This window comes from Oreochromis aureus, linkage group 11, assembly GCF_013358895.1.
Source record: "Oreochromis aureus strain Israel breed Guangdong linkage group 11, ZZ_aureus, whole genome shotgun sequence".
NCBI lineage: Eukaryota > Metazoa > Chordata > Actinopteri > Cichliformes > Cichlidae > Oreochromis > Oreochromis aureus.
In genome coordinates, this window is record NC_052952.1 from 18,078,356 (window position 1) to 18,100,084 (window position 21,729).

Genomic DNA, 21,729 nt, shown 5'->3' on the forward strand with positions numbered 1-21,729 from the left:
TAAAGCATGGTGGAAATTGGGGAGGTATGTGTGTAAGCATCTGTTTTCTTCATTTATGCTTTTACTGTGTTTCTTCTCCTCCTAATTGAATTGGTGGGAACCTCCCCTCTGTCACAGCCCTGCCAGTGAGAAAGTACTCCTGCTGGGGTTACTTTGGCCTTTGGGAGGGCTTAGAGACAGATCCAGGAGGATTACCCCCAGCAAAGGTGACCAGTCTATATCCAAAATCATCCACATAGCTGCAACAGTTTTTTTCCATCTCCTCCAACCTGTAAATCCACTGCACTGAAATGTGAAACTACCCCCAAAAGTCAATGAACATAGCCTCCATTCTTTCACCAAAGCCCTGCTTCCTTCATCACTTACTGGCTGTGCCATGCTGCTTTTTTTTTTTTTTTTTTTGAAGTCCTAATGGATTGGTTGGATAGTAAACACTATGAGCTCTCACACCTCTAGGAAAATGCCTGAATAGTGAAAGAGTTGCACTAAAAGCATATTAATGACACGATTTTCTCATGAAGAACAATTGCGCTTCATAATCAATACAAGTGTTTTTAATCTTTTACTGTTGTAGAATACTATGAATTAGAATTAGTATTTATTGTTATTATAAATACATGAAATATAATTAGATTAGGTGCCTTACTTGCAGTGACAGTCATTCACACAATACAACATTGCATGTAACACATAACACTATTGTATGAGAACACCACCACACATGTTGCATTATTGCACATCATAACGACTATTACATATGGTGCTATTACATATGGTGCCATCAGGGCATTTGATGCCCTGCTGGCTAGCAGATAGAAACTTCTCTTTATGCTGCTATTCTTGAAGTGTTATGTACTCTGTGAACTATTGACTCTACCAGAAATGCCTAGAGCCTAAAGCTATCCCCACCTCTATGACAGAACCACAGAGTCAGTAAGAACACCATAAAGAGACAACTTTTGCGTCCCTGCCCTTTTGCTTTGTGCTTCCTGTCATTCCTGTTAGTCCTGTCTGTGGTGTCCTCCCGGAAAAGAGGAAATGACTGCTCCACATCATCAGCTGTTGTAAATGTTGCATTCCACAAATGATTAAAATGTAAAAAACAAAAAAAGACAGCCTTGTCTACAGGATTAATGATGCAGAGACTTGTTTTGTGTAAAAGGATTTTGTTTTCTAATCCTGTCAAAGCTCTAGGATCAGTAACACTTGTACATGAATACAAGTGCTCTGAATAGTTTTAACTAATGCAAAAGAAGGGCAGCCGACAAAAAAATATTTAAATCACAAATCACTCCCCACCACCAAAACACATACATAAAATAAAATATTGTTTTAAATTGATTGCCATAAGCTAAAAGAGTTCCACTCCTTGTAGTTAAAAGGGAAGTCACTAGGTGGCCGTATTTCATCAAATTTCGGTGTTAGATCAGTAGACCTGAAACACATTTCGCATTTAAAGCCCGCCAGTAATTCAAAGTTTTAATATGTCCGCATTTCCGATCTAATTTACTGTTGCCGGCGTAAAATAAATAGATAGTACTGTTTTGTGTGTGTGTTTTTTTGTTTGTTTGTTTTATGTGTATGCTTACCCTTTTTTTAAATTTCCAGGAGACCCCGTCAGCCCGGAGAATTCATATTACTGCTGTCAGCACTTGACTCCCAGTGGCATCCATGGAGTTGCTCCAGCGGTTGCATGGTTGTCGCATTTGTGCAACTTCAGGATGAGTCACAGTTAATAAATAGAAAAACATTCAGCTGTTCTCAAAACCACGCTATTCAGAGCAGTGCACCATGGGTACACTACAATGTTAATAAATTTCACGTGGAATATAGAGTTTAAAATTGCTCTTTATAGAAAATATCTACACTTATAAGCGCTGAGGGCAGTGCAATATTCAACAAAGTGCGTCTGTGCTGTTACAGAGTGCAGCTGGCAACAACCAATCAGCGATTCCCTTACTGACATCTAGAGCGCTCTTAGCCTATCGGATTGCGTCTTTTCGGGGAGGTGAAATATGGTGGCGGCAATGTTATGGAGTTTCCGCTACTCCTCTCGCTTTCATGCCATCAGGTTAGGAAGCTAGCGAGCGAGCTAAGCTAGAGTCACGCTAGGCCTCCAGCAGAACCAGCGGCAGAAGCAACCGAGATCACACGCTGCTGTTCGGAAGGAGACAAGTATTCCTTTATGAACCTGCATGAGAGCTGTTAAAATACCACAAATATGGTGGTTCTCAAAATTCGAGACCAGGTAAGTAATGGCTGGTGTTAGAGGTTTGCCGTAAGTTTGAGCAAGTGGCCGGCTAATGTTAGCCTCGATTTCAGCGCTCGCCAGCGCAATGTAATTCGAGTCTTTCGAGCCCGACTCTGAAACGGAAGCATTTCCTTAATCTAGAATTTGAATTGTCCTCGATGAGGTGAAAGCTGGCTGAAGTACTGCGTGTAACATTCGGAGCCCCGTTGTTGTTCCTATCACGTTTGCACTCCGACACGCACATAAACGGCTGTTGAGTTGAAAAGCAGCTAATGATGTTGTGTTTATTTCCAGCAATTAGCCAGAGCCTGCGTGAAATGCATCCAGCTAGTCACTTGTGAAGTGACTAGTTAGCATAATGTGAGACAACAATGCTAAATTGTGTTCGTGCAGTCGCTTACGAGCAATTCTAGCCTTATTGATAAACAATAATTTCCTCTCTGTTGCTGTTACAGTGAGATTATTGCCATGACAGCCAAAGTAATCTGTTGATTGTGACATTACTGTGACAGCTAAACGTTTGTGGTTATAATTATGTTAGCAAAACCAACTAGTGATGTTTGTGGCAGCTGTAGGTTTAGAAAACACTTAAATAACGATATAGTTTTTGTTCACTGATTCACCAAACTGTTATTTGGTGTCACAGTGGGGCAGGATAATGGAGTGATTGGATTTGAGCAAAGCTTTGTGCTAGTTTGGTGACTTTATTGTTTTTAAGAGGATTTATAACACTGTTATAGTTAAGCTATGTCTATAATCAGACCTCTTTAGTGTGTGCCATTATATAAAAACTCAAAAAAATATAAAACAAGACAGTTTCTATGAGCTATTATTCGCTTACGCTATACCCATGCGTACCGCGTTAATGGTATAAATGCAGGTAAACTGCTGTGTAATGCTTATATTTAATATATGAGGGCAATGGCAGTGTGACAGTATTAGACGTGTCATTTTAAACTCTGCAAAAAAAACACTTGACACCTACTTCGTCAAAACCAGAATAGCTCTGTGTTATCATTTTAAGGGCTTTGTTTTGCACATGCCTGCTATTCTGTCACATATGTACGTGCATGTGTCTTTTATGGTCTCTGTGTGCTTGAATGATCTGGGCTCCTGTGAGCCGGTGGAAGTTGCCAAAGAGCTGTCTCCATGGTGATGGTATTAACTAGCTTGGCTTGTATGAGGAGAGGAGGCACACAGTCCAGCAGTGAGAGAGGAGCATAGAAAATCTCCTACACCACCACCACTCATGCAGGACACGGAGAACTGAAAACAACAAAATGCAGATCTGTCCTTCCTTTTTGTTTTTAACATGGCGCAAATAGTGTTCGAACCACAAGAGTCTGCTTGTTGGCTGAATTTGTCCCCAGTAACTCTAACCTTCTTTGTGCCCTGCAGACATTCATGGGCATTATAATAACTAAACGAGTTCATTGTCCTTGTGTTTGAAAAAAAAAAAAAAGCCACTGTATGCTGCTTGGTTGCTCGTTTTTGAGATTGCAGTGGTGGTTGTACAAGTTTGTAATGTCGTGATGGCTTCAATATATGTCGCAGGGAATAATCCACCCATGGCACCGCATATGTCTTGAATAGCTGTTGAGGGCTTATCCATAGCAGGGTGACCTTGATAGATTTTAAAAAAAATTAAATAACAACAATGACCCTTACAATGTTTGACTTTTGGCTTATATGAAGTAAACTCAGCATGTTCCCTTACTTATTGCATATCCTTTCTGTCAGGTAAAGGTATAAATTCTTGGTTCCGTATTTAACTTCATGAAGCACTGAGTCACTAAAAGGCATCAGGAAGTAGTATACTGCAAAACCAGATGATTGCAAGTATATCTAGTTGTGCTTGATTCATTTTGTAAAGCAGGTTGCTGAAGATGCATTTTTATAAACCAAGTGTCTTTTGCACATGCAAACTGCATGCATGCACATTAGCTTAATTGACTAGCTGGGCAGCCAGCTAAGTTGAATGATTAAATACTAATGAATGCATGTACCCTGCATATTGCATCATTTTAACTGTACAATGGAAAAGATGTCATGGAAAGCAAAGAGAGGAGTCATTAAGTTCAGTGTTTTTGTTTTCTCTCAACTATTAGACTTATTTAATATGTTTTGAGTTATTTTAAGCCAAAATCTATTTCAGGCATGTAAAGGTCATGAGTAGATAATAGTGGTGTGAGGATCGATACTAAAGTATTGATTCTGTCAATACCAGATATTTATGTTCTAGAATCGATGCTCATATTAAAATATCAATATTTTATTAATTTGGGGTAAATTAGTAGTTTATGATTAACGGGAACACAGTGGAAAGTAGCTATATTATTAGGATTTTCTAAATGATTTGTAGGAACTACTCCTTCCGCTTTTCATAGTGATGCGAAATACAGCTGTATAAATGCATCGCTTGCTCAGGTGATGATCGTAAGCAGAGTCATGTGTGGAGCTGTTTCAGCTCCACAAACAGCCAAGACATGGTTTGTGACACATTTGGCAAGGCCGCAGACCTTGTCGAATATAAACAAAAGTAAATCATTACACAGAATATGATGATGAGTTTATGATGAGGCTAACTGAAGAGGAGGAAAGGGACAGGTGCTGCCTAAGAAGTCCTTTGGTGCTACAGGCAGATACTATCCAGGTACAAAGAGGGAAAATGTGGAGCTGTTGGTGATGTGTAACACTAAAAATACAACTCAAACATACATAAGATAGATAATAACATGTATCTAGGAAATGTTTCTCAGCTTTATTATTATTTTCAGTCACATTTGTTTTTAATTGGTAATTGGATGTTTTTAAAATGTAGATATTGAATTTTCAGGCTTTTTATTTTTTGTATGATAATTCTTCATAATTGAACGATAAGAACAAGAAGTCTGATGTCTTGTATCCATTATGAAGGTACAGTTTGAAAGACAATACTTTCGATTTTCTAAACACATGAAGTTTTTGTACAAAGTATCTGTATCAGATCACAATCACTGATACCAGTCTGAACCAGTCTTCTACTTGGTAGCTGATCAGAAAGGAAATCAGTGGCATCGCACATCACTAGTAGATAACGCAATGTTTCATCACGCAGGCAGCAGATTATTTTAAAAGCAGTTTCCTTCTGTCAGCCACTTTTCCTTCATGCATTTTGTTTTGGATATATGCTCTCTTACTCATTCAGGTTAAGATTTCTCACTTACAGTGTATTTCTTAGGAATATAGTTTGTAATAGTGGTTTCAGCTGTAACACTTTAAAATGTAAGGAATGCTCTGCCTGGAAGGGATCTCCTCCTCTCCACTGTTGTCCCTGTCCAACCCAGCCTGTTGCTACAGGGCATGCAGATGAAAACATCCTGATCAAAGACTCCAGTGTTTCCCAAATCTTTGCCCTGGTTTTAAAGTGATCCAGTGTTGCTATATATAAATGATATATTTTAATCACATTACTTACCTAGGATTTGTTTTTGTTTTTTGGGTTGTTGTTTTGTTTTGTTTTTTCAATTATTTCAGTTGAGCATTGCAAGCATTTCCTCTGTCTAAAATGACAGGAGGGGCTGACTCTTTCAAAAAAACAAAACAAAAACATAAAAAGACTGAAGCCAGCAGGGAAAAGTGTTATCCAACATGAAGGGAATATTGTAACGCTGCATTCAAGACGCAGTTCTGTCATTTATGGTGTGGCAAACTATAAATGCTGACCAACAAATGGCTTGCACTGAAGTCATAGAGAAATACACAACACTGCCAGTTCTTCAAGTCAAAGTCAACTTTCTTATTCATAACTTTATGATGTAGAAGACATAAAATATATTAAAGTATAAATTATATTAAAGCTTTTGTGCAATTATTAATATGTATAAAATGTGAAGGGTATAGCAGTTTTTTAAGTATAAGCATAAACGTTTTTTAAAGGCTATGTACATATAGCAACTGTTTATACATAACTGGACAAGTGAGGAGTCATCAGTATGAAACTGAGAAAATGAGCATAGCAGCAGTTTGTTTTTGTAGGGTGTTGCCAATTCAATGGCCAACATGTCTGTTAGGTTGAAGTTTACCTTGTTCACATGTTTTGTCACTTTTTAGAAACATCGCAAGTGTTATGATGGAGTCATTTAAAAAATGCCATTGTACACTCACATTGAAAAACAGACTGCTGGCACTCTGTCTACACGATGATCAACAAGAGAGATTTGTCAAAGAACTTTGGTTCATTTTTATGCCAAAACTTGAACTTGTGATCATGTTGGATGTGGTGAGTAAGAGCAGCTGTGTACTTTTATTTTTTTCCTGTTTTTGATTCCTGGCAGTGTGAAAGTAAGCAGCACAGTTCTCATTTTGAATACAAGGTTCGGGTCTGTCTTTTTTAATGTCTTCATTCAAAAACTGCAATGTTTATCTCTGCTAACATGGCATGTTTACCTACCAACAGACAGAAGGTGCAGAACGGTGTTTAAAAAGTGGCCTTGACAGTCTGTGAAATGCGGAGTCATCATTTCATTGTTTGTTCTCTTCCTCTCAAAGAATAATGCTCTTTTACATTGCTTTCATTTGTGCTTTGTTGAATGCCAATATTTGATCTTCAAATGAGTGTTGTGTATGTCCTGTGTTGCAAGCATGCTGAAGTTCTAAAGTTTCAGTTTGACTGATTACTGGTTTTCTCAGATTTCAACAATACCCATAAGACAGACAATATTGTTACTCGCAGTTCTTTGGGTTTGCTCTGTATGCAAATTGTAGTAATAGAAGCTGAGATGGTGTTACATGTCAACAAAGAAAAGTATCAAAATCGTGATAATTTTGACCTTTTTATTTATTTATTCTGTGCTTTTTTTCTTTTTTTTTCTTTTACAGCCTCCTTTGCTGAAAGCTATTTTCAATGTAGATCCTGATGAAGTACGTTCCCTCATATTCAAAAAAGAAGATGTGAATGCACAGGTAAGCCCAACAGTTATAAACATCTGCATCTGTTTCCTCATATTATTGTTATATTTTGGGAATAAAAAAACGACAAATGCTGAATGTGCAGTTGTCCTTGAAAGGCCTTGTGCAGCTCTGCATTCCTCTCAATATTACATATTCAGTGGTGGTGTTTGTTTCACAATAAGGCTGTACTTGCTCGTGCTTCACTGCAAGGCTTTTGTTTTCTTTTTTTTTTCTTAATTTGTTAAAACCACAATGTGGTGTTTGTGTAAACATTTGTTCCTCTTAACACTTAAATGTTGCACATGTTAAGGAAAATGTGTTTTTGTATTGCTACAACAGACCACTGCACGTGTAATGAAGAGACAGATTGCAGTGTTTACTGCAAGTTGTTTTGTTTCTCTGTAATCTCAGCAGTGTCTTCCTGTTCACTTAATACAGGACAATGAGAAGCGAACTCCATTGCATGCCGCTGCCTATCTCGGAGATGCAGAAATTATAGAGCTGTTGATTCTATCTGGTATGTTTTCTTCTTAGTATTAATGCAATGATCACAAGAAAGTGCTTAAAGCCACGAATACTGGGTGAATTTTGGATTGTAGAAATGAGTGTTTCACAAATGCCTGGAGAGATTATCTAACAGTTTTTAATCAGAGAAAATAAATAAGTCATGCTCTTAAAATGTGAAATGTTAAAAATATTATAGATGTGCCTATAATTATCTTCCTAATGCTGGGAGCACATGACATACTGCTTTTTCTTTCTTTTCTTTTCTAAACTCAAGGTAGTGGTGAATGATTAATGCAAGTGTGTGTGTATAAGTACGTAATGGCACCTTTTAAAAGCAAAGTGGAATACAAGATGTCATGCCTCTGCATACAGTATGGTGAAATATTTGAAATGTCTCTACACCCCTTTCTGCCTTTTCTGAACTTTTCTAATTTAGTCTCTCCAAAAACTGTTGAATACCTTCTTGTCGAACTGTTGCACCATATGCAGCAAAACCATACGAGTTTAAATAGCCTTTGCTTCTTCACTTCTAGGTGCAAGAGTAAATGCCAAAGATAACAAGTGGCTCACTCCCCTGCACCGAGCTGTGGCCTCCTGCAGTGAGGTATGCGAATTTTCCCCTGGTTCTGTCATACACACTACAAGACACAGGTTTGCATATCCAAACAATGTAAACCTACATGCTGTTTTTTCCTCGCAGGACGCTGTCCAGGTGTTGCTGAAACACTCGGCTGATGTAAATGCCCGAGACAAAAACTGGCAGACGCCACTTCACATCGCCGCTGCCAATAAGGCGGTCCGCTGCGCCGAAGCCCTCGTGCCACTACTCAGCAATGTGAATGTATCAGACAGAGCAGGCCGCACCGCGCTGCACCATGCAGCCTTCAGCGGTCATCTGGAGGTAAATTTAAACCCCAAGGCATTGTTAGATTAAGCTGTGCTTAAGGAGGCACTTTAACATCTTTGGAATCGATGTGGTTGCACGTTAATGAATTGAAATGGCAGCTGAACGTTTGGTATCAGCTTTCTTAAGGAGCAGACTGTTAATGTAGAGAGTTGGTGAGGTTTTGTGGTGGTACAGTGTCTTTGAGTATAACCTCTTCAGTAATCCTCATATTGATTGATTTGAATTGATAGTGGTAAATATGCTGTGTGCTACATAGATCGCTTTTGCTGGCAAACTGTCAGAGTATGCTAGCAGTGCTGGGTGTGTTTACCTGGCTGTTATTAGAAGTTCCCGACCTTTTTCTAAGAAGAAGTGTTTCTGCTTGCCTCAAGAATGATTAAACACAGGTGGGCACTCTGCCATGCAGTGCAGAATAATGGCCACATTATTTGCCCATTTAACAAGTGTTAGTTGAGACAAGCAACATCCACATATAGGTCTGCTGAATTTTAGTAGCGCATGACTAACCGACCGTTTGATCCCGGATTCAGTTGCGCAAAATCTGGTCCAGTCATCCAAATGCTTCCTGACATCAGGGCACCCTCTTAAGTTAAAGAGGGCAGCTTTTCAATGTTTAATGAGCCAGCTACATTGAATTAAAGAACACAAACTACATTTTCAGACATGGCTTAAGACTGAGTGGGCTCTCTGCATGCAGTCATAAATTGTGGTCACATACTTAAGGGTGTTGGATGCACAGATAGTGCTTGACCAATCACGTGTCTGGATGCAAATTACCCATTGTAATCTTGGACTTGCATGCAAATTAGCTATCTGAAAAGTGGATTATCACAAATTCATGCAAATGAATGCAAGTGCATACAAACTATTTGGAGCACCTTTTAGGTATACAGTGGTATTCAAGTTAAGCATATAAATATGAAAAAGGTGAATCTGTGGAGGTCTGCTCCAAGAGAACAATGCCACACTACTGACTGTACAAGACAGGATATTTGGAAATGGATGTTTTCTTGTTTAATCTTAATTATATTTGTTCTGTTGGCATACCTGCACAGAATCTGTGCAAAAGGGTGACAAGGTTTCACCACTCATGTTTGCTCAGCAAGTTAAAAAATAACTTTAGAAACCCCTGCAGGTTCACCCACTTTCTATTATATTAAACTAAAGATATGCATACATTGACAAGACAATTGATCCAAGAGCGCTAAGATAAAGTCACTGAACTCGTATATCTATTATGTACACACTACATGAAGTGTATATAAGTTGCTACATTTATTGTAAATGGTAGATAGGCAGGTTGATGTTGCAGCGTCCCCTGATGTTTTTTCTCATCCCCTGTTTGTTTGTTGTTGTTTTTTTGGTTGTTTTTTTTTTGTTTGTTTGGGGTTTTTTGCTACTTTTAGATGGTGAGACTCTTGCTCTCCAGAGGGGCCAACATCAATGCTTTTGACAAGAAGGACCGCCGTGCGATACACTGGGCTGCCTACATGGGTAAAAAATATGCAGCCATAGAGATTTTTACATTTTTGTATTTGTTCATTTTTATGCAACATTCCTTTCTTCTTGTGGTCAATATAAGCTTAAATGGCAGAACTTTATTTGAATAAAAACCATCTGTTAAGATGTTTTTAAATGTTTACATTAGAGTAGATGCCATATGAACAAAAACATGTCTAATATCTTTGTGTAAGCATTATGTAATTAAATCTCTTTTTATCTTCAGGACACATAGAAGTGGTGAAGCTGCTGGCGTCACATGGAGCTGAGGTGGCCTGCAAAGATAAGAAATCTTACACCCCCCTACATGCGGCAGCCTCTAGTGGAATGATCAGCGTTGTCAAATACCTCCTGGACTTGGGGGTGGATGTAGGTTCCACCCACAAGCTTTTTGCCATTGCACTGTAGACACTGCTATGCTGTATGAGCTCAACAGGAGAGATATTTTTCAGTGGTGGCTCTAAATTGTGTGTTACAACTGTTCTAACTGTAACTGTTCTTTTATTCTTTATTCTTCTTTATTCTAATTGTCTTAATTGCCTGTTGTTTTCCTGACTTTCTAGATCAATGAGCCCAATGCATATGGCAACACACCCCTCCATGTGGCCTGCTACAACGGGCAAGATGTAGTTGTGAACGAGCTCATAGACTGTGGAGCCAACGTCAACCAGGTGAACGAGAAGGGCTTTGCCCCTCTGCATTTCACCGCCGCCTCGCGTCACGGAGCGCTCTGCCTGGAGCTTCTGGTTTGCAATGGGGCAGATGTCAACATTAAAGTGAGTGAAAACAGGAAAAGCTTGTTATTAAACAACTAAGTATTTACCTGTTGTAGGGCTACATTATGTCAATCTCGGGTGTTTTCAGCTGGTTGTCGTGTACCTGGAGTCGAGTGTTTTGACTGATTCATGAAACTAATATATTTTTAGATATAAATTGTAACGTCCGCCATTTTCTTTGTGAGTATTTATTACATGGCATGCTGCGGGGAAAAGCCTGTTCTAACCTTTGAGTCTAAGGTTTATTTTGAGTACCTGACGGCTCTTTTTTGCTTCTCATCCATAAACTCTCTCCATACTCTTTCACGTGATTCTTACGTAGGTGGTACAAGAGGTTTGTCGTGTGTGAGTCTGTGATGGGGATAATTTGCATAGTACAGTTTTCTGGTCTGTGCCAGACTTTTCATAACCAAACCATTTCCATGGTACAGAGGTAGCCACTGGTTTAGGAATAAGGTCCTCGACTTGTTTTGACTGGTATTTCTGTTTGGAGCTACCTGGTTCTGCCTCATCTTCACTGACCATGCTGGTATTTTCTGTGCCTGCATTCACATGGTCAGTCATCCAAACGATGAAAAAAATATTGTATTTTGCGACACCACGAAATAAACGATCGGGTATAATATCACACAGCCCTCTTGCTTCCTTGTGTGTAAAAGTGTATTATTGTGCCTTCTTCCTACATGTGATAGATCTTCTCATTGTTTTAGGGAAGCTGATTGACTTGGGATTAAACTTTACTGTAAAAAGGCATAACTTGTCAGATAATAAGTTTTTGTTTCAATTCAGAGTAAAGATGGGAAGACTCCACTCCACATGACAGCGATCCATGGGAGGTTCTCAAGGTCTCAAGCAATCATTGAGAAAGGTGAGCTGTTTCTCATGCTGGACCCAGAAGCAGAAACTGCTTTTTAGTGTAACAGAGGCTAAATGCTTGCTTTGATTTTTTTTATATTTTATTTATTTATTTTTTCCCTAAAGGTGCAGAGATTGACTGTGAAGACAAGAACGGAAATACACCACTACACATTGCAGCTCGATACGGCCATGAACTCCTCATTAACACTCTCATCTCCAACAGAGCTGACACAGCTAAGTACGTGAGCCTTTCTGCTGATTTTTCAGTTAAGTCTTAGAACATATATTGAAGAGCCTTCCAAAAGCACACGTGTATTATCTGTTACGTTAGCAACATTGTTGTGTACTGTTTGCATGATACAAAGTTTTTTGTTTTGTTTTTTTTCATTCAGACGAGGAATCCATGGCATGTTCCCACTGCATTTAGCTGCTCTCAGTGGCTTCTCTGACTGCTGCAGAAAGCTCCTGTCTTCAGGTGAACAGCACTCAACTTTACTCATGCCCTGTCACAGTCTTCAGTGCAACATGACACAAAGCTCAGGTTTAAGTAGTTTAGAAATTCCTGACAGGAAAAAAAGTAAAAAAAAAAAAAAAAAAAAAATATCATCTGCAATGTAAAACATTTTATAATATATCCTTAATGTGTCTCCTTCATAATCTTTTACCCTGTGCAGGCTTTGATATTGATACTCCTGATGACTTTGGGAGGACCTGTTTACATGCTGCAGCAGCTGGAGGGTCAGTACAGGATGGCTGAATATCGCCTTTAGTATTAACTCTAATTGTGTAATTTTTAATCAAGTGATTTTCTGTCTGTCTAACCCCTCAGAAACCTGGAATGTCTCAATCTTCTCCTCAACACTGGGGCTGACTTCAACAGAAAGGACAGCTTTGGCAGGTTTGTAGTATTTATTGGTGGATTTGGATCAAGAGTCAAATTTGAACAGGGAACTGAGCTGTGTTTGCTTTTCCAGGACCCCTCTGCACTACGCTGCTGCCAATTGTAACTACCAGTGCCTGTTTGCTCTGGTGGGGTCTGGGGCCAGCGTCAATGACCTAGACGAGCGGGGCTGCACTCCTCTCCACTACGCCGCTGCGTCTGACACAGATGGAAAGTCAGTAAATTCTCTCTATTAAAAATGGTGGATGTTGTGTGGGAGGTGGTTCATGTTTGTAGGTTTTCACAGATAAAAGTAAAAATAACCACCTGCATTATCCATTATGCTGAGTAGTGGTTTAGGACTAGAAGCCAGCATGTTGTTTCCTTGACTACAGCGCTTTTGTTGTGTCTGCAGGTGCCTGGAATATCTACTGAGAAATGATGCAAATCCGGGGATCCGGGACAATCAGGGCTACAATGCTGTGCACTACGCCTCAGCGTATGGACATCGCCTTTGTCTGGAGCTGGTAAGAACTTCAATCCAGAGTACATGACACTTAACAGCCACCATGTCCCTGTTTATATGTTTGTGTTTTGTGGAATTCTGCTTAAAGCATTGCCTGTTTTGTTTTTTTTCCTGTGTTCTTTACCAGATTGCAAGTGAAACACCCCTAGATGTGGTAAGTTTATTTTTAGTTTTCTGTTCTGGACTTCTTTTCACCTCTCGTCCGAGAGGATTCTTCAGTTGTAAAACTAAAGAATCCTCTCATGGGGAGTATGAGCTATTCAGCCCCTAGTGGTGCTTTCACCTTGGACTTAGTCCAGAGAGTTGTTGACCCAGTTGTTGTCATCATTATTACGTTATTGGGGTTGCACATTTCAAGATGTGAGTGAGTGAATCACCTGGGAGGGGATCTCAAGACTGTGTTATAGTTGGTGTTTTAGGCCACCACCTGTTCTGAAATAGTTGTTCCGTTTGGGCATAGATGGCTTCCTTTACTCATCCTTGAATCGTCTGTGTTCTCTGGATGACGTCTTGGTTCTCCCCTGGTGAATGTCTGACGTTCTGTCTCATGCCTCTTTGCTGATAACTAGAAATTCTCTATTAATGTGTGTGTTCCTTTTCTTTTGCCTTGGAGGGAACGTTTTCTGTATGTTTGTGTAAGCTTCTGATAACCACAAGTCTGTGTTCCACTGGGTGGTGGGACTCAGAGTTGGTGGTGGGTTTCTGGTCAATTTCAGTGTTCAGGCTACTATCTCCCTCAGTTGAATGGCAACCTGTTTTTCTTGGTATCCTTGATGTTTTTATCCCTTTAGTTGATTTGTTTAGTGTAGACGAGAAGAAGCCTCTCAAATGAGGAGTCAAATCTCTTCATGAACCTAAAAAGAAGTACCATGAACTCTGAGGCCTTGATTATATTTTCTGGACCTGTGGGTCTGTTTAAGTTCAAGTGATGAAGATTTTTCATTTTTTTCATTAGTCAGTGAGCACAAGGGTCCCTACAGATGTTCGTTTGTGGTCGCACAAACTCATCTGCAGAAACATTTTACTACAATACAAATCCCCAAGCAACAGACTTCAACCAAACTTCAAAGACGTATAACAGGAATGACTTTTCTGCTGTGATGTCTCCAACTACACCGACATATTTTTTGTAGTTTTTATGTATATAAAATAGGGCACAGAGTCATGCAGTAGGAAAGTGCAAGTAGGAAAGGAAACATCTGAATCAGGTTCTAATGTGTGTCTTGGTTTATTCAGCTAATGGAAACCTCAGGGACAGACATCCTGAACGACGCCGATGTCAGAGCCCCCGTCAGTCCCCTGCATCTTGCTGTGAGTAATTTGAAACACTTGGTTTTATCCTTCTGGTGAGCACTACATGTCACCAGCATCAGCGATAACTTTATAATGGGTGAATCCACCTTTCAGGCATACCATGGTCACCATCAAGCTATGGAGGTTCTGGTGCAGTCTCTGCTGGATCTGGATGTGAGAAACAGCCAAGGGCGCACACCCCTGGACCTGGCTGCCTTCAAAGGGCATGTGGAGTGTGTGGATGTCCTAATCAACCAGGGAGCCTCCATCTTGGTGAAAGATTACACCTTGAAGCGAACCCCTATACATGCTGCAGGTATGTTGGACACGGAGTTACAAATAAAATTTCCTAAATCTGAAAATTCAGACCCGAATACAACATGATAAGTAATAAGTTAATCTTTCCCGCAGCTACCAATGGTCACTCAGAATGTTTACGTTTGCTCATTGGAAATGCTGATCTTCAAAGTGCAGTAGACATTCAAGATGGGAATGGACAGTAAGTTCAATTAAAATCTTTTTATGTCTTTTTATTTTATTTCCATTCTTATTCTAAAGTCATTGCTAACATTATTGTCTCATATCTCCTAGAACCCCTCTCATGCTAGCGGTCCTGAGTGGACACACAGATTGTGTGTATTCTCTGCTGAATAAAGGAGCCAATGTAGAAGCCAAAGACAAATGGGGCAGGACAGCCCTGCACAGAGGGGTAAGTAAATGTCATTATTTTTACATATAGTGTCCTTTGCTGCGCATAACTTTATTCACAGTTTTCAGTATGGATACCTAAATCTTGCTACCACTATCAGACTTTACATGTATATTTCTTAGCCTTTGTGGAATGCAATAGTATGAGTGTGTCTCTTCAAATATCGCAACAACACAATAATCACAATTGTTTTTTGTTTTTGTTTTGTTTTTTACTGTGTTGCAAGGCACATTTAACTTATTGCCAATCAACCAGCATGTCTCGCTTTTAGAAATTTTGCTTGTCAACATCCTCATTTTCTCCTGATTAGATAGTTGCAAGTCATTGCATACATGCCTAAATGATGCAGCAGTATCTACAGTTGGTACAAAACAGCAGTGGTGTATTCACACTAAACACAGGGAACACATCACTCACAGAATGACAGTAACTTCCCATTTGCCTCAGAATCCCATGATTTTGCTTTTAAATCACTACATGGCATGGTTCCACTTTATACGTTAGAGCTCCTAATACCTCATACCACCCCAGACCCTTCAGAATCAGTTGCTGTTACATATTCTACGGTTCAGACTTAAAACAAACAGCGAACTGTGTTTAGCCCAGTTCTGTGGAACAAACTTCCTCTCGCCATTCTATCAGCACAATCATTTCCCCATTTAGAAATTAATAAACAAACTTCAGGAAACTATGGATTGGCTTTTACATATTGTTTTCTTAAATGTTTACTTTTGCTTTCTTTGTCTATTGCTTGTATATCTTCTTTATTCATTAATTTTATGCTTTTTGGAATGTTTTTAGTACTAATATTTTTTTGTTATATAAAGGACCTTGTGTGTTTTTCCATAATGTATGGGTTTACACATTTAGTTGGCAAGCGAAAGGTCGATAGTTGAATTCCAGTCTGAGACGCACATTCCATGTCGGGTAGCATATAAAAGGGCATCTGACGTAAAACTCTCAAGACAAACATGCGGATCTACCCAGTATGACTTTACAACACTCCTACTGTGCCAGCTTTCTGCACAAATATTCTCTATTTGGACAACAGACATGTCAGCATATATTGAAAAGAAAACATAGGCATCGTGTTAGGAATCGATGTGGAAATATTCTGCTTTGGGATGCCCAAAAGGCAGTAAAGATACTGAAAGTAAAAAGAGGCTGACTTCTGCTATAGTGCAGTGATCCAACGTAGACCCTCAAAATGTACCATGAACAACTTAAAGAAACAGAAGCAACACTAATGGAGGAAATATTGTGAAACTGGGTAGTGCTGCCAGTGTCTGAGAGGTTTCTCTGAAACCTTGTTATTTTTATACATAATGTATGTTGTCATTCCGGATGTAAGCCAGTCATTGGTAAAACCTGTTTTCTGTTCTCAGGCAGTGACTGGCCATGAGGAATGTGTGGAAGCTTTGCTTCAGCACAGCGCCAGCTTCCTGGTGCGAGACTGTAAAGGGCGCACACCGATCCACCTGGCAGCGGCGTGTGGACACATAGGGGTACTGGGAGGCCTTCTGCATGCTGCCCAATCAGTGGAAACACTCCCTGTCTTAACAGACAACCAAGGCTACACCCCACTGCACTGGGCCTGCTACAATGGTACAGAGAAGAGGGCTTTGATGACCCTCAGTGTAGATAAAGACATTTACATGTGATGGTTAGAACATGCAAGCCTGCCACTAAGTACAGTAGATTAGTATAATGAAGCACCCAAGTAAATGTGGTTGGAATATAGCCAAGCACATCTTTTCCATGTTTATTGCTTGTTCATCATACAGACAGCGACAGAATTATTTGTCCCTTCTTTAAAAATTAATTTTGTGTTTTCCAAGTGCTGTTAAACAAAGAAAGGAATTTTTCTTTTACAGTTTTTTCAAGCATCCAAGTTTTTTTTTGGATGCCTACATTATTTTACTTTGCACACAGAGACAAAATTATTTCACAAAAACTAAGAGGGTTAAAATTATTAGCCTCCACGGTGCTTCTTTCCCCAAACATAAACAGTGTCTCTGTGGACAGAGAACTCTAGTTTAGTCTCATCTGACCAAAGTGCACACTTCCAGTATGTATACTCTTTCTCCAAGTTGTCCTTAGCATACTTCAGTCTGGCTTTTCTTGGTGTGCAATCTCACAGTCCATTCCTTTGCATGGTTCTAGTGATTCTCTTCTGAGCGCATAATTCCCAACTTAGCTAAAACATTCACTCATGTTTTGGCAGTTGCTAAGGGGTCTTTAGACACATCTCTCACTAGTTTCCTTTCCAGAGATTTTGAAATCTTTTGCTTCCTACCTCTGCCAGACTTTTTCTGTCCTGTGTGGCTCTCTTTGAATTTCTTGATGATGCTTCTCACTCCAGTTCTCAGTACTTGGAAATGCTGTGATAACTTTGTATATCCTTCTCCTGCTTTGTGAGCATCAACAATTCTTTTCCTCAAGTCTAAACTGATTTGTTTTGTTTTTGGTGTTATGCTTTCTAAAGTGACAGCTCCAACTCTTGCTGAAGTTTTTTTTTGTACTGTGCTCAAAGCTGCTCAAAGCTTGTAAATTAAAGGACATTATTCCACGCCAGTGATTCGTGCTATGACTCAGTTAAAAAAATTGTGAAATAATTATGGAGCACAAATAGAAATAATGTATGCTTTCTAAAGAAAACTAGTATGTTTAGAAATGCTATGTTGAAAATTCTGGCACTTGGGAAGCTTTTGACCCAAACTTTGCATTTCATAGGGAGGTTAATACAGTTCTCTTATGCACACCCTTAGGCTAGTTTTGACACATCCTGGTAATTATTGCTGTGTTAATGCTGTAACTAGCTAATGTTTTCATTCTTGCAGGTCACGATACGTGTGTGGAGGTTTTGCTGGAGCAAGAGGTTTTCCACAAGGCCGATGGCAATTCTTTCAGCCCCCTCCACTGCGCTGTGTAAGACCTAGAGCTGCCTTCTCTTGTTCAATGTGTGTAAGGACAGAGCATCTACCAGATTAAATAGTGCTGTTTTTTATTCCTTAGGATCCATGACAACGAAGGTGCTGCTGAGATGCTGATAGACACACTGGGCCCTGCAATTGTCAATTCCAAAGACAGTAAAAACAGGCATGTATGATGTTACAAGATAAATATTAATTCAAGCCTGAATAGAATTGTAAAGCACCTGATTCTGGGAACGAGCGTAAGGAAGTGAAGGTTCATATCACTGAATAAATACTGAGCCTTGCTTTGATGTTGCACGTGCAGGACCCCGCTGCACGCAGCAGCCTTCACTGACCATGTGGAGTGTCTCCAGCTGCTGCTGAGCCACAACGCTCAGGTCAACAGTGTCGACGCCGTGGGGAAGACACCGCTCATGATGGCTGCTGAGAACGGCCAGACCAACGCTGTCGGTACGAAGGCTTTAACTATTAGCCTGGCAAATATCACAGCGGGACATAATAATCAAGTGCAGGATTGAATTAATAAACTGTGCTTTATTGAATTAACTTCATTTTGTTTTTCCTGTGTTTAATCATGTCACCATTAGAGGTGCTGGTGAGCAGTGCAAAAGCAGATCTCACTCTACAAGATGCTGCAAAGAACACTGCACTACACCTGGCCTGCAGTAAGGTGTGTAGTACCATATGGTGGCACTGTGCTCTTAATCTGCACAGTGTCTTGCTAAAGTGTTTAAATATGAGAAAGGATGAGCATTTACCACTCTGTGTGGCTCTTTTTTATACCCATCCATAGGGACATGAAACCAGTGCCTTGTTGATATTGGAGAAGATTACAGACAGAAACCTCATAAATGCTACTAATGCCGCCTTACAGACGTACGTATCACTTATATTAGTACCTCGCCTGTTAGGCATTATTGTGGATAACTGAATTCTTAATGTCAAAATGCACAAAACAAATCAGTAAATATCAACTTGCTTGCCAGCACATCCAAAGATTTATCTTGTCCTTTAAGGCCTCTACACGTGGCTGCAAGAAATGGCCTGACTGTGGTGGTGCAAGAGCTGCTTGCAAAGGGAGCCAGTGTCCTTGCAGTTGATGAAAATGGTAATTTCACTGTATTGTTTCATTTTTTTACTTATGGGTTTTGGTGCGCATCCTTGGGCACGAGAAAAGCTGACTGTAAATGTTTTCTTTGCATTAATTTTATGGGGCATAAAATATCGTTGTGTTGTTATTTCCTCAGGTTACACGCCCGCCTTGGCTTGTGCCCCCAACAAAGATGTGGCAGACTGCCTAGCCCTCATCCTGGCCACCATGATGCCTGTGTCTCCCTGCACCCCGGCACCAACCCTCCCATTCAGTGCCATTAACCATTACACTACCAGCCCCTCCAAGAGCGTCACCTTCGACAGCCTGCCCGTGCTGCGTGGCGAGCACAGCTCATACTGCAGCTTCAACAACATCAGCCACCACGACGGCTTCTACAAAGACGAGGAGCTCAACGACTCTGATTCAGAGACGTACTGAAGGAAGGGAGAAAGTGATAAATGCATAAACACACACTGTGTCTTAAAAATCACCCACCATGACTTCGGGAAGGCAGAATGAGACACAAGCCCCCACAGGAGCCTTAAGAGTCCCCCCTACCCCTTCATCACCACCACCACCAGAGAGCGAGCAAGTGAGGGAGGAGGTGCAGCAGGCTGGCCAACGCTCATCACCACCTCATCCAGCACTAGGTGTCCTTTCAACTAATACTGGACCTCAGTGACCACTGCTTTACCAACACGGACTTCTTGAGTGCTAAAACCTGGACTTGTTGGGTAGACAGCAACCTTTCTAAGGCAATAACATGCTGTAGACGGGTGGTTGCACATCACAGAGAGCTAAACCAACAGGGACCAAGAGACATGGATACATTTTAACCCAGTTTTAACTGTGCAAATGAGACTGAGAAGGTTTGGGTTCATCGGCGGTTCGCTGTTTCTGTTAGTGTGTGTGTGTGTGTGCGTGCATTTGTTTGGAGGGGTGGGGGTGGGGGGGTTCATGGGTTTATATCCACACACTACACCCTTCAGAATGCACTTGTCCTTCAAGTCTGTAAAAGTCATACTGGGGGAAAAATCATTTATTTTTTGAGATCAAATTTTTATTAAACCCATTTTTCATGTCTTAAATTCCTTATCCTCTAGAGGAAAACAAAAAAAAAGTCAGGTTTTAATGATCTGAGTAATTTCAAAAAATTTGATATGTGCACCAGTTAATTATTAGGTCGAGCAACCTTAATTTTGTACATTGACTTGTCCATTGCGGTTTAGTCTTTGAAGAATAAATTATTTGTGTACTTCTGGTCCCTTTTTATGTGTTCATTTTGTGCCTTCATTAGTTACTGAGAAAGGATGGGTTTGTAGAGGCAGCTGTGAAAGTACAGTGGTGCACACTAGGTAAGTATTTAAACATTTGTAAGAAGCACTGATCCCTTACTGAGGTATTTAGGCTGAGCTTTGCGAGGAGAAACACTGTAAACCAATGATAGGACGGCATTTGATTTTTCTTCTGTCTGAATGATATTTTTGCTCTTATCTTAGTCAATGTATTGACTTTTGCTTGCTTTAACTTCAAAAAAAGAGAGAGAGAGAAACCACTCGATTGTACCCTGATTCAAGAATTCACAGTTTTGTTTGTTGAAAAATGCTTTTAACTGGAATTATGTAAAATACATTCGCTAGCTTCATTAGTATGGAAAAGTGTTTTTTTCTTTTCCTTGCTTTTTTTTCTTGAAGAGGAATGAAACTAGCATGTATATAGGGAAAATGACTGTGAATTCAAGTTCCAATGAATTCTTTCAGTACTGAGATTGCTGTATATTTTATGAGTAATAAAGAAATGAGTTATTTAATGATGAACTTGATTTATTTATTTTTTTGTTAAATGCTGTCTTTATTTCTAATGGCGACAATCTTGAGCCGCCCCTCATTTCTTTGTTTTGCTGGGAAAATGGGTGCAAGTGTACAAAAACATATGGAAATACAGTATATAAGGTAAAAACAGAGTTTGCATAATTCTAATGAGCTTGAAAGTCACTTTTCTGTGTTCATAATGTCATCAGTTTTGACAAGATCCCAAACACCGCTGTCAGAAATGCAGGACCAATCCATGACACAGACACTGTGTTTTACAGGTGGCTGTAGACACTGTTGTACCATTCTCTTGACCTCTGTAAATACTGATGACGATTCATCACTCGATAAGACTTTTGCTACTGATTTACAGTCCAGTTCTTGTGTAATTTGGCATACTGCAGCCTATTCTAACTGTTTCTCTCTTTTAAGGGTGACTTTTTGACAGCCACCTTTCCACTGAGACCATTTCTGATGAGGCAGTGAGCAGTTCAGGGGCCTGTTGGTGTACCATCATTCAGTTATTATTAGTTATACTTTTGTTTTTATTCTGTCATACAAATATATAAATCATGCAACTGCTGTTTTTATGGTGTAGAAATGTTACTGGCAAAAGAGCTGCACGATTATGTTCCGTCCATATTTATTAATTTATTTAAAATGTTGCATTAAACCAAAGACCGGCTACAAGGTCTATGTTTAAACTCTAGATTCTAATATTTATTAGAAATGACTAAATAAAAGAAAGTA

At 39.8% G+C, this 21,729-nt stretch overlaps 2 protein-coding genes across 2 annotated transcripts in view; one reads left to right on the plus strand and one right to left on the minus strand.

Annotated features, from left to right (window-relative positions):
- Positions 1-2,220, minus strand: part of hdac9b (histone deacetylase 9b) — a 44,968-nt gene extending 42,748 nt beyond the window's left edge. Inside the window, exon 1 of the mRNA XM_039619240.1 lies at positions 1,590-2,220. The gene's annotated coding sequence lies outside the window, so the exon portion shown is untranslated. The remainder of the gene's footprint in view (positions 1-1,589) is intronic.
- Position 2,221: 1 nt separating this feature from the next.
- On the plus strand, positions 2,222-20,982 carry ankrd28b (ankyrin repeat domain 28b). Its single transcript, XM_031746206.2, has 28 exons — positions 2,222-2,248; positions 7,112-7,195; positions 7,622-7,700; positions 8,224-8,294; positions 8,391-8,591; positions 10,004-10,091; positions 10,324-10,466; positions 10,661-10,873; positions 11,663-11,741; positions 11,855-11,969; positions 12,124-12,206; positions 12,406-12,469; positions 12,561-12,629; positions 12,706-12,846; positions 13,027-13,138; positions 13,265-13,291; positions 14,374-14,448; positions 14,545-14,746; positions 14,842-14,929; positions 15,022-15,139; positions 16,525-16,744; positions 17,980-18,067; positions 18,155-18,238; positions 18,380-18,525; positions 18,663-18,745; positions 18,869-18,951; positions 19,092-19,183; positions 19,323-20,982. Exons 1-28 carry the CDS (start codon positions 2,222-2,224, stop codon positions 19,604-19,606), a joined length of 3,159 nt encoding a protein of 1,052 aa, XP_031602066.1. The 3' UTR covers positions 19,607-20,982.
- The last annotated feature ends 747 nt before the right edge of the window (positions 20,983-21,729 follow it).

What these genes read in the sequence shown, in the direction of transcription:
- ankrd28b (XM_031746206.2), top strand. Translation starts at nt 2,222, where the DNA reads ATGGTGGTTCTCAAAATTCGAGACCAG. An exon ending in AACAGAGCTGACACAGCTAA is followed by an intron (nt 11,970 to 12,123) that starts GTACGTGAGCCT and finishes TTTTTCATTCAG; the next exon opens with ACGAGGAATCCATGGCATGT. An exon ending in ATCGCCTTTGTCTGGAGCTG is followed by an intron (nt 13,139 to 13,264) that starts GTAAGAACTTCA and finishes GTTCTTTACCAG; the next exon opens with ATTGCAAGTGAAACACCCCT.